We start from the raw sequence: 15,741 nt of genomic DNA, 5'->3' as shown, positions 1-15,741 counted from the left end.
TAGATTTAATGATTTAGAATTCTAAACATTTGGTGCATTTATTTAAGTACATGTATCTGGAATCTTGGTATTTTGTAAATCAAAATGCAAGATTTTTAAAAATTCTTGTGCTTTGATGATAAAATGCCAAATTGCACTTGTTTAATTTTATTACAATTAAATTGTTTGCAAGATAAAAAGCACTGAAATAACTTCTCAATTTATATTTAACTTTATGGGAAAGTGTGTTTTTTCTTTTCCTAGAAAGGATTTTCTGAACTTTAGCAGGAACAATTTAACCATGTTGAAGTTTATATCTTTTAAGCATATGTTGTACAATGTATATTTATAACTTTCTTTGATGTGTGACTGCCTTTTCATTTTGCCCTGGCCAATGTCCTCAGTGAACTGCTGTTGTAATAATTGTCCAATCCCATGGAATCATATTGTAAAAATAGATCCATATTTCGTATTAAAAGTTCATTACTCCATGTACTTGATTTTTGAATTGGTGTTGAGACAAGTAACTTTCAGTTTTAAAATACTATCTAGGTATAGGTTTGTAGAACTTTTAGTGGTCATTGTCATTTCATGGTATTTAACATCCTAGTAACAAAGTAGAAACAAGAATTTTCTGATATTTGGATGGTAAATAGAGTCAATATTTCACAATTTCAAGTTTTAAGGCTTACAATTAAGGTTTTATTCTTTGAAGAATGTGTCACCCCTAAAACCTGTACCATAACAACAATTATAACCATTATATATTTTGGTTTTACCAAGAAAGTTAAGTTGTGGTATTTCAACATGTTATCTTTGTGGGATATTTTAGAATCTTTTTAAAATTGTACCACCGCCTGCACAAATGGTTATTCATTCTTTAATACATTTAACCATTTTTTTTTACTTTCGTGTTAATTTTACCATTAAATGGTTGAATTTGACCTTGTATGACCTTTTCCTATGTTGGTTTCAGGTATCAGAGAGTTACCATGAAACAGGTATATTGGAGACCATTATGGAAGAACCAGGAGAGGGTTTAATTATGGAGGGACATACTGATGATGAAAACATGGAGAAAGATAAACTATTGCAGGTTATTTCAATTTTACTCATTTTATTTTTAATTTTATTTTAAATTACAAATCAAAAATAGGTTACTTGTGTCTATAGTTGATGTACAATGTTTATGCTGGTCTGTCTGTTCATTAATTTGAGTTTTGAGGACTTTAAGGGGTTCGAAATCAGCCTTTTCCTGATGTCTTTACAATCATTTAATAAAAGTAAATGGATCTCTTTTAAATTGAGCTACAAAGTGCCATACTTGTAAAACTTAATGGGATTGATTTTGATTTGTGGGGCAGTGACTTGAGCCATTTAACAATTAGGGACCACAAAGGGGCCAGAAATAATAATTTTTCTGATATCTGTATGATAACTTGAGTGGAAGGGAATAGATCACTTGAAATTCAAACATAAAGTACCATGCCCCTGGGTTTGATTTTTTGGAGTTGTAAGTTGATCCAGTTAAGAATAAGGGTCACAAATGGACCAGAAATAAGAATTGTTCAGATTTCTGGGTGATAACTTGAGTAGGAAGGAATGGATCTGCTTGAAATTCTAATATGAAGTACCATACCCCCAAAGGAAGGCTTTGAATAATTCTGATTAATTCTAGTTGTGACTGGAACCATTTAGGAATAAGGGGCCTGAAGAGTTAAATTTTTATCCTTTGTCAAATGTCTAATTACAAGAAAAAAAATGAACTGTATCAAATTTGAAGGTTTGTCCACAACTTTGCCCAGCTGTTCATGGCTTGACCTCTGTGGTCATATTAAGCTGTGCCCTGCAAAGCATTTTATTTTATCATAAGTCAGAAGTCCAGCTTTAATTTAGTGATATTCAGATTTTCAAAGGAGTAGTGGCCCTTGGTTTGTACAATATTGGTAATCTTGATCAGTAACCATGAATCGAATTTTTGACAAGCTCTAATCAATGTTTAGCTCTTATCTGACTAAAATAGTTTTTCCAGAGCTGAACTATTATTGTTTAATTCCAAAATGCCAAGAATTGATTGCTTTTTAACTTTCTAAAGCATCATCAATGCCAGGAAAAATATACACTAACTTTCTTCTTAGTCTTAAATTGCTTTGAGGAGTACCAGTAAATGCTTCACAAGTAATTTGTCTGTACTTCATAATTAGCGATTCAATGCTCTCTTTTCCGATCTACAGCATATCCAAAGCTTGGAACAGACTGCTGGGGAACTTCAGGAAAAGGTGGTTACCCTACAGAAGGAGAAAGATGTGTTAGAAAATAAACTGAAGCATCATGGGAGTTTGGAACAGAGGGAACAGTCTGAGGTTCTTGAGGCTAAGGTACATGTTTGCTTATCTGCTTCTGTATTTATCAAAATAAATTACATAGAGCAGAATTCAAGCATGGATTTTCTTATATATGGATTTTATTTTATCTGTGATTTTAAAGCAAATCACTTGAAATGAAGATAAATGAATTTCTTTAAGTTAAGCTGAGAATGTGCTTTTGAAATGGTGTTGTTTTCTTATACGACAGCTAAGTGACTGATTTTACTATGGATAGTTGAATTAATTAACAAAGATATGATGTTTTTTTTTTCAATTCAGTAGTTGTCGGACTTTTTGAATCACATTGGAAGAAATCTTTGAGTAAGAAGTTTAAATTTTTCATAGATTTTTCCAATAAAATACTCTCAGTATTTCTTTTAAAGAAATTATCAAATATAATTTAATCATTTAACTTTGACTGTTTAAAAAAACTGAGAGTGAAGTCTTTAGTCCATAGTTCTCTGCTTTTGAAGTTATATAGCAAAACATTATTTACATTTTGATATGTATTTCATTTCTCTGCTGTACATTTCTACCATCTGCTTCATTATCACTCTTTTGTTGTTTGCTTTGTCACATAGAGTTTAAACTGTGGTAAGGGGGGTAAGTAAATTTAAGCAACTTGCTTTAAAGTAAATTTAAAACTTTGAAGCTTGAATAAGTTGAATTTAATTATGGTGCAATAATTTAATCATTTAATGAGGTAGTGAAGTATCCAATCTCATTTGCTAAAGTGATTTGATTGATTGTTTGATTGATTGTTGGGGTTTAACGTCCGAGCAGCAATATTTCAGGTTGGTTTTGTTGGTTTTTTTTTTTTGTATTTTGGTATTTTATTTTATTTTTTTTTTATAATTTTTTGCAGGGAGGGTGGGGGCAGTAGTTTATTTGTACAATGTATTTCAACACAAAAGTTATCAATTGGAGCATTCTGAAGGAAGATGATTTTTGTGATTTCTTGGTGAATAAGTTTAATCAATAAATTTGTTATATAATTCTGCAATTTATTGGTTATTAGCATCTACTTAAAATAAACACAAATTAGGGATAGAAAATGAAAATTGAGCTATTTAATTGTGATAAAAAAGCTCCCACATGTACAATTTTCTTACTTCATAACCAGTAAGATTTTTGGTCCGATGAAGGAAATGTATTCAAGAGTTACTTGTAAGATAAAAACAATAAAATTTTGACCTAGAAATCAAACATCTGCATCTGTCAAACAAAAAAGATAAAAGGTGGATATTTTGCAGCAAGTTCTGATATCTTTTGATAAAAGTTTTATTATATTGCTGGTAGACTCAAGTTCAGAAAAAATCAAGGAAAGGTAATATTTTATTACCTGTTATGAAGGATAATTTGTTACATAACACATTAATATATGTATGACCCATCAAACTTTGTGAACCAGGATATAATTAAAGACTACATGTAAGTTTCTATTTCAATTAATTGGAACAAATGTCATGTTCCACTGTAGGAACAAATGTCATGTTCCACTGTAGGAACAAATGTCATGTTCCACTGTAGGAACAAATGTCATGTTCCACTGTAGGAACAAGTGTTAGAAATAGATTTAGATATAATTAATGTCCCCTTAAGAATTAAAAAAATATGTATTAGTTACGTTATTTCAGTGGCTTGGAATCATTTAACATTTTGAAAGTGATTGAAAACAAGTATTATCTTTGAAAAATATATATCCCTTGCAGTAAAAAAAAAACTTCTTTTACGTATTATTTTTATAATTTATAATTTTTATAATTTTCTACATTTAATGATACAATATGATGCAATGTCAATGTCAAGTTATTAGAATTAACCAAATGGGTAACAGATCAGGTGACTTGCATATCTGTGGAAGAGTGGCTTTAAGGTCAAAGAGTAAAAATCTTAAAAATATAGACTGTGGCTGAATAAAATAAGCTATATATTAATAGGTTTAAAGATACCTTTTTGACATTAGATTTGAAAATTACAATAATTTGTAAAATAATATTTACTGGGATGATACCATATTTAACATTAGCACTTCACACATAGTTGTCTTTTGTCCTGATGATTACATGTACATTCATTATCATATTCATTTCATTTGCATGGGTTGCCAATTAAAATTCATTAAGCACTATTGATAAGTGCGACACCAGTGGTGTTAGGTTTATTTTTGAATTAGTTTTGGTTTTGGGGTTTTTAACCAAGTCTAACATGCATACCATTATAACTGATATTTTAGGCTCAAGCAGGCAGTGATGAAGACTCACTGAGACACCGTGCTGGTTCATTTGACTCAAATTACTCATCAAGAGAAATGAGCAATGCAAGCTTAGAATTTAGTGGAGATGCTAACCTTTCATTCAATTCTAATTCTGACAATGGTGGTGGCTTTTCTGATAGTTGCATAGACTTCGAAGCTTTAAGTCGGGAAACTGATTCTGCGCTGAATCGCATTTATGATAATCAAAATATGTCAGCCAGTGATTTGTCACAGTTGAAGAATCATTTGACACTGCTAAGTCAGGAGGTTTGTAAAATGCATACCGAAAATGTGTCACTGAAAAGTGAACTTCACAATAGCAGTATTCGACAGGAAGAATTGGAACAAGATGAAAATAAACTGGTCCAAATAATGGAGCTGTGTAAAAATCTTCAAGATCAGGTGAACCAGCTTGATGTCACTGAAAAACAGCTGCGAGACAAACTTAAACTGACAGAACAAACTTCAGCTGAGCTAGAGCAAAGTGAGTCACAGCTACGTGACAGGACCTTAAAAGCTGAAGACAGGGAAACATTGGCTAAAAAGCAGGCTCAAGAATACCTAGCTAAAGTAGAGGAACTGAAGGAGATCATTCTTGATAAAGATGTTGTGGAAAGTAAACTCAGTGAGAAGGTATTCTTTTAGAGCATGACCAAAAATATGGCATATTAAATAAATGAATGTTTGTGTTTTAGCAATGTGCCAAAAATACAGGAAAGAGTTTGTTAAGTGTTGGTTTATTCTAGAATGTGGCTGATAAGACAATGCAGGTGTATTATTTTTGCTAGATGTTAGTGATACAAGTATGAGTTTGTGGTTTGGATGATGTTTTACATGGAAGTTTTACTAGCAGTAGATAATACCTCCTTGCATCTTTGTTAGTTTTTGGGGTCTGAACCTTGTTTTTTTTGCTTTCCCTATCCCATGAGTAAATACATGTATTGTAGACTTCAAGCACGTTTTATCAGATCAATAACATAGCATGTTATCTAAGTGGAAAATTATGTTAATCAGGTCATTTTATCCATTGTATAAAGTTTATAAATTGAAATTTCATATTCTAGTTTTTGTTTTCCTTTCATACCTTAAAATGGATACATATTTTGTCAACATTTGAAGTTTGAAAGCTACCAAAAGGTTGAGCAATGATTTGACTTAATATTTACACATTTTAGTACCATTATTTGTTCTCAATAGTGGGACTTTATGAAAGGAAATTAAAGTGAGATGAGTAAAAGGCACATTTTGATCACTCTTGTTTTCTTGAAATGTAAGAAAATCCCTGTTATGACTTCAGTATTCTAATCTGGAAAAAAATCATTGGTAAAACTTCTAATTCAAAATCATCATGATCATAGCGTTGTAAACTTCATCAAATTAAATTTTTACGCTATACTTTGTCAAAATTACCTCTATAAATGTCATGTATGAATATGCAAGAAAGATGACAAAGACTGAATAGGTACATTGAAATAAAAACTAGTATAGTTGAAATGACTAAAATTTAAAAAATGTGCTTTGTGCATACTTCATAATAAATAATACATGTTGCACTAAAATTTCAAAAATGTGATTTGTGCAAGACTGCTGGATGTCCTTTTCTTAATAATAAGTAATTCATCTTTTAATAGAAAATTTACACAAGTCCTGTTGTCCTTAATTGAATATTTAAGTTTTCCATTCGTCAGTGTTGGGTTGGGTACATTAATTTCATATCATTATGCATGATTTCATTACCTGTCATCAATTTCATTTCATAAATCATAAATACTCAATGTTCAAGCATGCATGACATTTGTATTAACCTGCAGCTAATATCATCCTTAATGTTTATGCTTCATGTGCAAAGCTCTTGCATCATTTGTGTAGTAGTAGATTTAAAACTGCACTAAACAAAATTGTTTACTGTTATTTACAGGTTAAGTTGTCATATTTTTTTCGTGATTCAATTTCAAAAATAAAGAGCAAGGCCTTTAGAAATTTTGGCGGGTCATTTTGTGGAATGAAATTTTGAAGGAGAAAGGTGTTCATTATAAGATAATTTCATTATTTATTAATTCAGTAATTTTTTCTTGTTAGAATAATCCATGTCTGGTCAAAAGGAACCATTGCAATACTTGAAATGAACAGTACAAATAAACAAGTATGCAAACAAAAAATGTAAGCCCCCCCACCTCTTAAAGAAGCAATCCAGATTTAACAAACATCATTTTTTAAACTAGTGTGCAGATACTTAAATTTGCATATTCCTTACCTTTAAATGATCACAATGTGTTTCAAATATTGCAGGTTGCAATCTTGGAGAAGGCAGAGATATTATCCTCTGAGAAAATACAGGAGTTAGAGGTCAGAAACCAAGAACTAAAGCAGAGGCTGGATCTCAAAGAGGAACTAGAGGCAGACATGTGTTTTGATAAATCATTGAATGATACAATCAATGAACTTCAATCTGAGAATGATTCATTAACAATGAGGTGCTCGGAGCTGGAGGAAAATGAAGAAATCACGAGGAAGAATTGGGAGAGAAGTGCATTAGAACATGCAAGTAGGATGGAATCTCTGGAAGAAAAGATTAGATCCCTCGAATCTTGTAATTCTGATTTAAAAAGTAAACTTGAAGATCATGACTCTGCAGCAGATGCACATCGGCCATCTTTGGCCATTGAGTTGTCAGAGGTTGACAAAACTGAGGATGATGGACAAATCAATCAAACAATTGAATTTTTGCTTCACCGCATTAACAATTTGGAAAGTACTCTTAGTTCACTTGAAGAGGCTAAAAATAATAAAATAGAATCTTTGCAGGAACAAATTGCAAAACTTCGAGAAAATGAAATAAAATTGAGTGAAACTATTCATGAAATGGAAAGTGAAGAAAGACATTTGAGATCTCAACTAAAATTCAACCAGAGTGGAAAAACAAACAATGATGAAGTTGTCCAATATGTGGATAAAATTCATGAGCTTCATCGCTCACAGGAAAATCTGCTTCAGCAGTTAGATTCAATGGAAGACCATGAGTCAAATTTGAAACAAAGAATGAAAGAAATGGAAGAAAATTATGAAGAGAAGATAGGGCATTTGGAAAAGGAGATAGCTCAGTTTATTGAGCAGGAGCAAGTATTTTCAGAAAAAATTGCAGAATTTGAAAAATCTGACACTGAAATGATGGAAAAGTTAGAGGCCACTGATGAAGAAAATCGACAACTGGCTGAGGAAAATAGATTGTTGATTGACAAAGTATTAAAATCTAGTCAACACAATGATGAAAAGAAATTAGATGAAACAGCTGGAACTAATGGTCAAACTGATGAATTGAAGAATGAACTTGAGAAAGTTAAAGATGAAAGGTGTCACTTGGAGAGTTTATTACGAAGGACTGAGAATGAATTACAACAGGTACAGTTGGAAAATGATGATTTAAATGAACGATTGATAGAACTTGATACTTCTGAGCAAGAATGTTTAGAAAAGTTACATAAACTTGAAAACCAATCAGCAGAAGTGTTACACCTCCGTAAAAAGGTAGAGGCGCTCGAAGATGCAGAGATAAAATTAATGGACCGAGTGAGCGAACTCGAGGAAGTCGAGTGTAGCCTTAGGGAACAGGTGGATAATAATAACAAGAATGTTTCATTAAGTGTTCATGATCGACAAACAGATACAATCGACCTCATTCATAATAACATTCCATTGTCGTTGATGGAAAATATAATCTCTACTAATGAAAGTTATGTCAAGGATTCCGGTTTTAAACCCTCGGAATTAACCAAGGAAAATACCACTGACCATTTAAGTGTTGATAAACAAACTGATACATTAGATTTGATGGATGTTCGGACTGATGGCTCTAATAGTCCAGGTAAAGTAACCGGTCTATTTGAAAGGTTACAAGATCTAGAAAATGAAAACACAAATTTGGCAGAAAAATTGTCCAGTTTGACAGCTACTGACAAACAGGTACGGCAGTTGTCAGATAAGATAAAAAATTTAGAAAGTGCTGAGGATAAATTAATGGAGAGGGTGATGGAGTTAGAGGAAGTTGAGGATCGCCTCAGAGGAGAGGTAAGGCGAGGAAAATCTGCTGAAAATCGTCTTGCAGAAGTTGAACAAGAACTTTTACAAGTGGAATCAAAAGTTGAAAGTCTGCAACTAGAGAATGATACTTTAAGGAGTGAGCTGCATACTTCTGGCAGCAGTCAGTTCCACAGTGAAGTTGATGTCATGAAAATTTTAGATTTAGAGCATGCTAAAGCAGATTTGATAAAGGAAAGAGATTTTTTAATGACAAGTTTGTCTGAGGAAAAGACAAAAGTTCAAAAAGCTGCAACTGATCTCAAAGAATTGCAAGCTAAGTTTGATGAGGTCCAAAGCAAATTGGATGAAACTGAAACCTTGGATAAATCATTGAAAGATGAATTGAACATTTTGGAACAAGAGAAAGAAAAATTGTTGGATAATGTTGATGAACTTGAACATAAGCTTCAAACATCTGAAGAAGATATTGACCAATTTGATGTGTTAAAAAAGAAGCTTGAAGAAAAAATTCAGAGATTGGAAGATGAGTTAGCTCAGGTGGAAGAGAGTGAATTTAAACTAAAGAAAGACAATATTGAAGTTCATAAACAGAACAAAAAATTAGAAGAATCAAAGAAAGAACTGGAAAGTCAGTTTGAAGAACTGAAAAATACTTTAACTGAAGTCGAAAATGCCAAAGCTGAAACAGAATCAAAATTGCAAAATTCTGAAAAATCAAATGCTGATCTGCGATCAAAACTAGAAAGTTTGCAAAAATCAAAAGATGAAATTGAAGCTACAGTTAATGGTGCTATTGAAGCTAAGGAAACAGCAGAAAGAAAAATGACATTTGCTGAAATCTCCAAGGAACAAATGGAAGTCAAGGTCAAAGAAATGGACAAATTGTATGACGAAGTACATACCAATTTAGAAAATTCTAAAAAGACAATTCTCAGTTTGAAAATCAAAATCACAAATGCAGAAAAAGCTAACATGAAACTTCAAGTGGATGTAGAGAAAGCAAATAAAGTCAAAAGTGAAGCAGAAAAACAATTAGAAATTGTGCGGAAATCAAACAGTTACTTGCAATCAAAGGTGATGAAGGGATCTACCTCAAGGCTTAGTCCGGACAATAATCAAAATTCAGTAGGGACTATTCATAGTGGAACATGTATGACATGTGGATCTAATCTTAGTCTTCCTAAGCAGTTATCTACCTTCCAAGGTGGGTTAGAGGATATGATCAATGACTACAGGGACCAGCTCCAGCTCGACACCTCACTGACCCCTGAGAGTGTACTGCCAAGCCACCTGGTGAGTTGTTCTACTTCTTAGATACCTGTAGTTTTAATTAGAAGAATTTAAGATGGTAAATACATGTAGCATAGCGATATAATTTTTTTCTTTCTTTCTGAAAACGATTCAAGTACCATCCATTGAATTTTGTTGTGGACTTAAACAGTATAGACTTGAGAAATACTTAGGTTGGAGTGAAATTTGTCCAAAATTGAAAGCTTCAGGTTATTAATTTGCAAAGAAAATTGTTTAAGTTAGTTTACGTTTTTAAATCAAAATAAGAAATTGATATTATGTTTCTCAATGCATCTTACAACATTCTTTTCAATATAGATACCTTAATCGGTTGTCAGGTTTAATTCCTTTTGGATTGTCATAGGATTTGTGTATTGGATGCCTTGTTAGGCAATACACAAATACAAAGATGGGATTAGAGAAAGCCTTCAGGCTATAGACAGTAGATTAAATAACTTGCACAATGGGACTTTAGTTTGTAGGTAAACATAAACAGGGAGAAAGGCATTCATCCTCATTCATCCTCCAATCAAAAAAACCTCAAATAATAACAACAACCAATTAAACTGGTTTACCGACATTTTTGTAAAAGGATCAACCCATTATGTCTATCTCACCATCAAAAGAAACAAAAATGATATTTTTTGGCTGTATTTTTTTAGATAAATGAATTTGATTAGGAAGACAAAATAAATAAGATGATTAATGGTAAGAACTGTTTTTGTAGACGAAAAATGAAAATAGGTATAATGTGTTTCAGGGCAAGATTATATATCAAACTATAAACAAATTCTATCCTATGTATAGATAACATTTTTTACAGAAGACTTAATATTGAATTAAGCCTTTGATATCAAATGAAAGTGTAACTCTTTGTTTGGCAGTAATGAAGCTGCTTTCAGAGTCAGATCTTTATATTTTTTTTCATTAAAATACAATATTCAACAAGTATTAATAAATTAAGAAGGTAAATCCACCTTCCCATCACATTTTCTTGATGATAGCTGAAAAACAGCTCAACCAATTCTTACGTAAACTTTGACACAGTGCTTTTGACTATGAACATGATGAAATATATGTTCAAGTTCAATTCTGTTGTGTATTCCGTGTACACTTCAAGAGTTGTTCGCTTTTTTTATTTTGGATTGGTGGTCAGGTGATGGTTTGACAAAACTCACAAATATAAATAAACAAATTTGTGCCAATGTTTTTTTCACATAACAAAGAAAAAGTCAATTCTGTCTCATCTTGAAATTCCAAAAATAGACATTAATAACCTTTACAAAACAAGTTTGAGTTGTATGTCATAGGTGGTCGACACTGTCACCTTTCCCCGACACTGTCACCTTTCCATGGGCCTGAACATTCACTAAATGTAGCTAATAGTTTACAGACCCTTGGGCTATATGAAATAATATGGTGTCTGGGTGATCATAATTTATTAGATGAAATCATTTGTAAAATTGAATGAGGACAAAGGAGAACTAAATTGATTGCTAATTTTCTAGACAGGGCACATGATAAGGGTGATTGTGTTTATTTCTTTGTTTTCTTTTTCACTTCCTTTCGTTGTTGTTTTCATGTTTGTGTCTAATGAACCTTGGTTTAAATAATGGTAGTTTCATAACATGCAGACATATAAAAGAAGTTTATCAGACAAATTAATGGTATGTGTGATGTTCTTGATGCAAGTAATTTTCACAGTATATAAGGATGAAAGCTGAAATAAAAGAAACTCTGGAAAAAAAAAGAATTAATCCATAAGAAGTAATTGATACAGAGAGTTTAGGATAAAGAAATCAATTTGATTATCTGTATGTAAGTTTTAGTCATCTCTATATGTCATATGACAAATTCGCCAAAAATGCAGATGGCTAAGAGAACAGATTTTAAACCACTATCAATAAACATGTCAAGCTCCACACAGCAGCAGTCTTTGTTTCATCTCTTACTCTGCAATCAGGTCTTTCAAAATTCTGGGACATTATTCAAATCAAAGGTTCTTTGACAACTGGATTGCGCAGCATAAAATCATTCACTCTTCATGACTTTGCAAGATTCTAGCATTTTCTGAGAGTGCTGGCTGCAGCATCTTAAGTGAAAATCAAACATAAGAGATTATTTCAGAGCTTGGAAACATAACTTAGGCCATGTCCAACTGAAAAGCCAGTTTTATTTTCTTTGAAGTATACCTTATAAATCTGGGAAAGGTGTTTTAATTTTTAATTCAGTGGTAAAAGAAAAAAGACACAGTAAAAGGAAGCGAAACATATTATCAATGTTCTGGTTTTTTTTTTTTTTATAATCCTATACCTGTATTTGTCGTTAACAGAAGGATGTTTTATCAATCTTTTCCAGATGACCTTAGATGAACCATTCCAAGACATTCTGAAGGAACTATTGTCCTGTAAATCCTGTATTCAGAACAGAATAACAGATCTTCAAGATGATGACAAATCTCTCAGGTATTGTGTCCATCAAATTCATGTGATGTTTATCTTCTAAGTTATGTCTTGTAAAATTAGATGGTGATACTCTAACTTTATTGCACTGTAGGATTATTTATTTCTCAATATTACTGTCTGTCTTTTCGAATATATTAATTAATTTTTTTGATAAAATATTTATCCAAAACTTAAATATGTGTATTTGTCAAGCATATGGCAGGAATTTAATACATTGTTACTTTGTTCATTCAAGTAAAGTATCTTATACTTAAAATACTTTATGACAAAATAAGGGAAAAATATATTCTAAAAATTCATTCTAAGTAGCTAGGCTTTCAAAATTCTTTATATATTATGTAAAAAGTCATAGAAATAACTTCTGTTTGATTTTAAATATCAGTCATAAATTTCAAAACAAACTTTGATGGAGAGCATTCTGTGAATACCAGTTAAATTTGAGTGTTTATTTAGAACTATTTAACAATGTAGGCAGTTTGATGCATGGGTTAATGTTTGAAAGATTTTATAGTTCACATCTATTTTTTGTATAAACTTGAAATATTTGTTTCTCAAATGACATTTATTGTTATGGGTGTTTTATTACCTGTTGATTGCATATTTAATCAGCCAGGTAGCTTTATTTATACCTGGGAAAATTTGGGTTTGGATTTTGGTAGATCAGAAATTATTTTGATAGTTCTATTTTTTAGTACTCAAGTGATGGCAAAGACATTTGATCATATCCCCGCCTTTTGCAAAGTGATAGTATTTTCTTACTTCCTTCATTCGATATCACTTCCATTAGGTAGAGAGGGGCCCGTCTCTTATATATTGCTCTTACACTACTGAATGGAAATTAATAATGAAACTTTCACAGAGTCTTCATAACATATTCCCATTTTGCAACTTCTGTTTTAGATTTTTTGGCTTATTCTTTATGGTTATTGTACTGTAGTAAATTTGAAAACAATTCTACTAAAATACAGGGATCGTAAATTATATGGCTGCACCTTAAGAAAACTTGAAGTAATGTGTAATATGGGCAAATGTTATATCGCTATTCATTAAGTAAATAGTAGGGATCGTCATCAATACTCAATGAAACATGAAATTATATGGATTTTTATCAACACTGTAATTTTTATATAGGAAATCACCCCTTTAATTGGGTTCTGAATTAAGTGATGTAAATCTGACCATAGGTGTACAATCTGACTTAGTAATGGAAAGGTTTCCACCCTTTATTAGTAATCAAATATAGTCAAAAATTGATAGAGAACTTGGTATTTCGTGTTTTTTTTAAAATTGTGTAGGTAATCATATACATGTACATATTTGGAAAAAAAATTAAAATGTTTGCTTAACAGGTTTTCTGAATTCAGTTAGTACAAACCTTTTTGTTAGGGAAGAGTCCTGACTGAACAATGGCTGATATTTTTTTAAGACTTCCATTGATAGAGCAACAAAGGATATGATAGTAATAGATTGTAAACTTTCTTCCAGCTGGATTAGAAAAAAAAATAAAGAAAATTGTTAGCTGAGTTAGTCAATTTAACTATACTAGGAAAAATTTAGGACATGAAATAGTAACCTAGCTAGTTCTGTTTTACAAAATTATGTCAATAAATCTATCAGACATTTGATCTGTATAGAATATGCACAAATGACCTGATACTGTTATGTTTAATTAACCTAATTTACAGTGGTAATAGCTTAATCAAATACAATATCCACACATTATTAGCTACCTGACTTTTGGCATTGTAGAATGGACCCTTATTTTGTGCCCACTGTAGCCTTTCATGTAAAGAAAACCCATTGTAATGGTAGAGTACAAAGGAATAATTAATGGAGTCGAATCCCAGTCACTACAACCAATATCTTGTCAATTATTTAACAATTGGTGTAAGATTCCTATATGATCAATTATTAATAAGTTCCTCAATACATGCTGATAGATTATTGATTGATTATTACCTGTAGATTTACCTGTCTGTAATCCAGGTGTAAATAAAGAATTCTTCAATTAAATGTTTACCTAAATTTTGACAGGCAGAATCATGTTGATCAAACATCAGGATTTAATTCTCAATCAGGGTAAGATCTTTATGGGGTTTTTGGGTCAACTTTTTTGTTTGTAAGCATTGATTTTATGGCCCAATTTTGCATGAGATGTGGTAGTGGTACACATTTGTGTTGGAATGAAATCATGGCAGATTTACAGGAGGTCAAGAAAGCAGTCAAAGAGTCATAGCTTGAAATGTCAAACAAACCTTTGGGTTGTATAAGAAAGTGATAATTCTTTCCCATTTTTACGAAGTAACCAGGAATTTAGGTCAATATTTTTAGTCCGCTTTTAAAGTACTTACTATCCTTATTTGCATGCAGTTTTGTTATGGTAAGCTTTCGCTTTATAAAGATTTGAAGAGCTGATTTTGCAGGCAGTAAAGAAAAACATGTTACAAAGTGAGGGGGTCAGTTTGTTATTTTATGAAGTGTATATGATTACAAGGTATGTAGGGTATGGGGTTAGATAAAGTTAAAGGATCATTTAGGTTGAAAACTTTTTTAAAAATCAAATTTACACGAAAAAATGTGAAGAACATTCTTGACTTGTCATTAAATCACTTTCATGTAACTTGATTTATTAATAAAGTAAAAAAATAGAAGTCATGACAGTTTTAAATGTATTTCTGTTTTATGCCCAATTTACCATGTTTTGGTTTCATCAACTGTAAATGATAAATATTTATCTTAAGACCTGATCTTGTAATTAACTGCAACCCCTATATGTTGTGAAATTTTGTTTAAATACCTATATGTATTAGTCACTATAAGGAATACAATAGCTTTTCAAGAACTTTGTTTATAATAACTGGTATGGTCAAGTTCACAATGACTGGTATGGTCAGGTTTTCTTATGCACATTGCTGTTATGGTTTCAGGGGCAGATCCAGAAGTTGATCAAAAAAGGAGGGGGGTGGCTTAATACTAAAAATTTAAAAAGGTATGTAGGCTATAATTGCTCAACTTTTGCAGAAATTTAAAAAACTTTTCCAATAAAAGTTGGGGATTCCAATCTCCAGAACACTCTCCTGAATCAGCTACTGTGATTGCACAAGCAAGTTATCTCCACATGCAAAATAAGTTTGAAATGTAATACTTTACATGTAACTATGAGAATAGTTGGTTCTACATGTAACTATGAGAATAGTTGGTTCGCAGAGTGATTAAATGAAGAAGTCTACAGATAAAAGTTGACATGGAAATCCTTTTGAATCTTGGTCATATTTGACACTCCTTACAGATAATACAGAAAAGAAGTCCATACACTTGATGAACTATGTAAATACTTGAACATGTG

The 15,741-nt window shown here is 31.6% G+C and overlaps 1 protein-coding gene across 13 annotated transcripts in view; it reads left to right on the top strand.

Moving 5' to 3' along the window:
- Positions 1-15,741, top strand: part of LOC148620887 (uncharacterized) — an 85,865-nt gene that overhangs the window by 38,857 nt on the left and 31,267 nt on the right. For 7 of the 13 annotated variants that reach the window (XM_088574723.1, XM_088574721.1, XM_088574719.1 and 4 more), the window contains 6 exons: positions 956-1,075; positions 2,214-2,357; positions 4,582-5,235; positions 6,892-9,933; positions 12,289-12,395; positions 14,430-14,474. In XM_088574723.1, coding sequence (XP_088430849.1) covers positions 956-1,075; positions 2,214-2,357; positions 4,582-5,235; positions 6,892-9,933; positions 12,289-12,395; positions 14,430-14,474 — 4,112 coding nt within the window. The remainder of the gene's footprint in view (positions 1-955; positions 1,076-2,213; positions 2,358-4,581; positions 5,236-6,891; positions 9,934-12,288; positions 12,396-14,429; positions 14,475-15,741) is intronic. The other 6 variants (XM_088574725.1, XM_088574724.1, XM_088574722.1 and 3 more) reach the window with 2 other exon arrangements.

This window comes from Perna viridis, chromosome 3 (assembly GCF_037379345.1).
Source record: "Perna viridis isolate PV_CMFRI_1.1 ecotype Kerala chromosome 3, ASM3737934v1, whole genome shotgun sequence".
In the NCBI taxonomy this organism is placed as follows: domain Eukaryota; kingdom Metazoa; phylum Mollusca; class Bivalvia; order Mytilida; family Mytilidae; genus Perna; species Perna viridis.
This window is presented reverse-complemented; position numbering and strand designations above follow the sequence as displayed.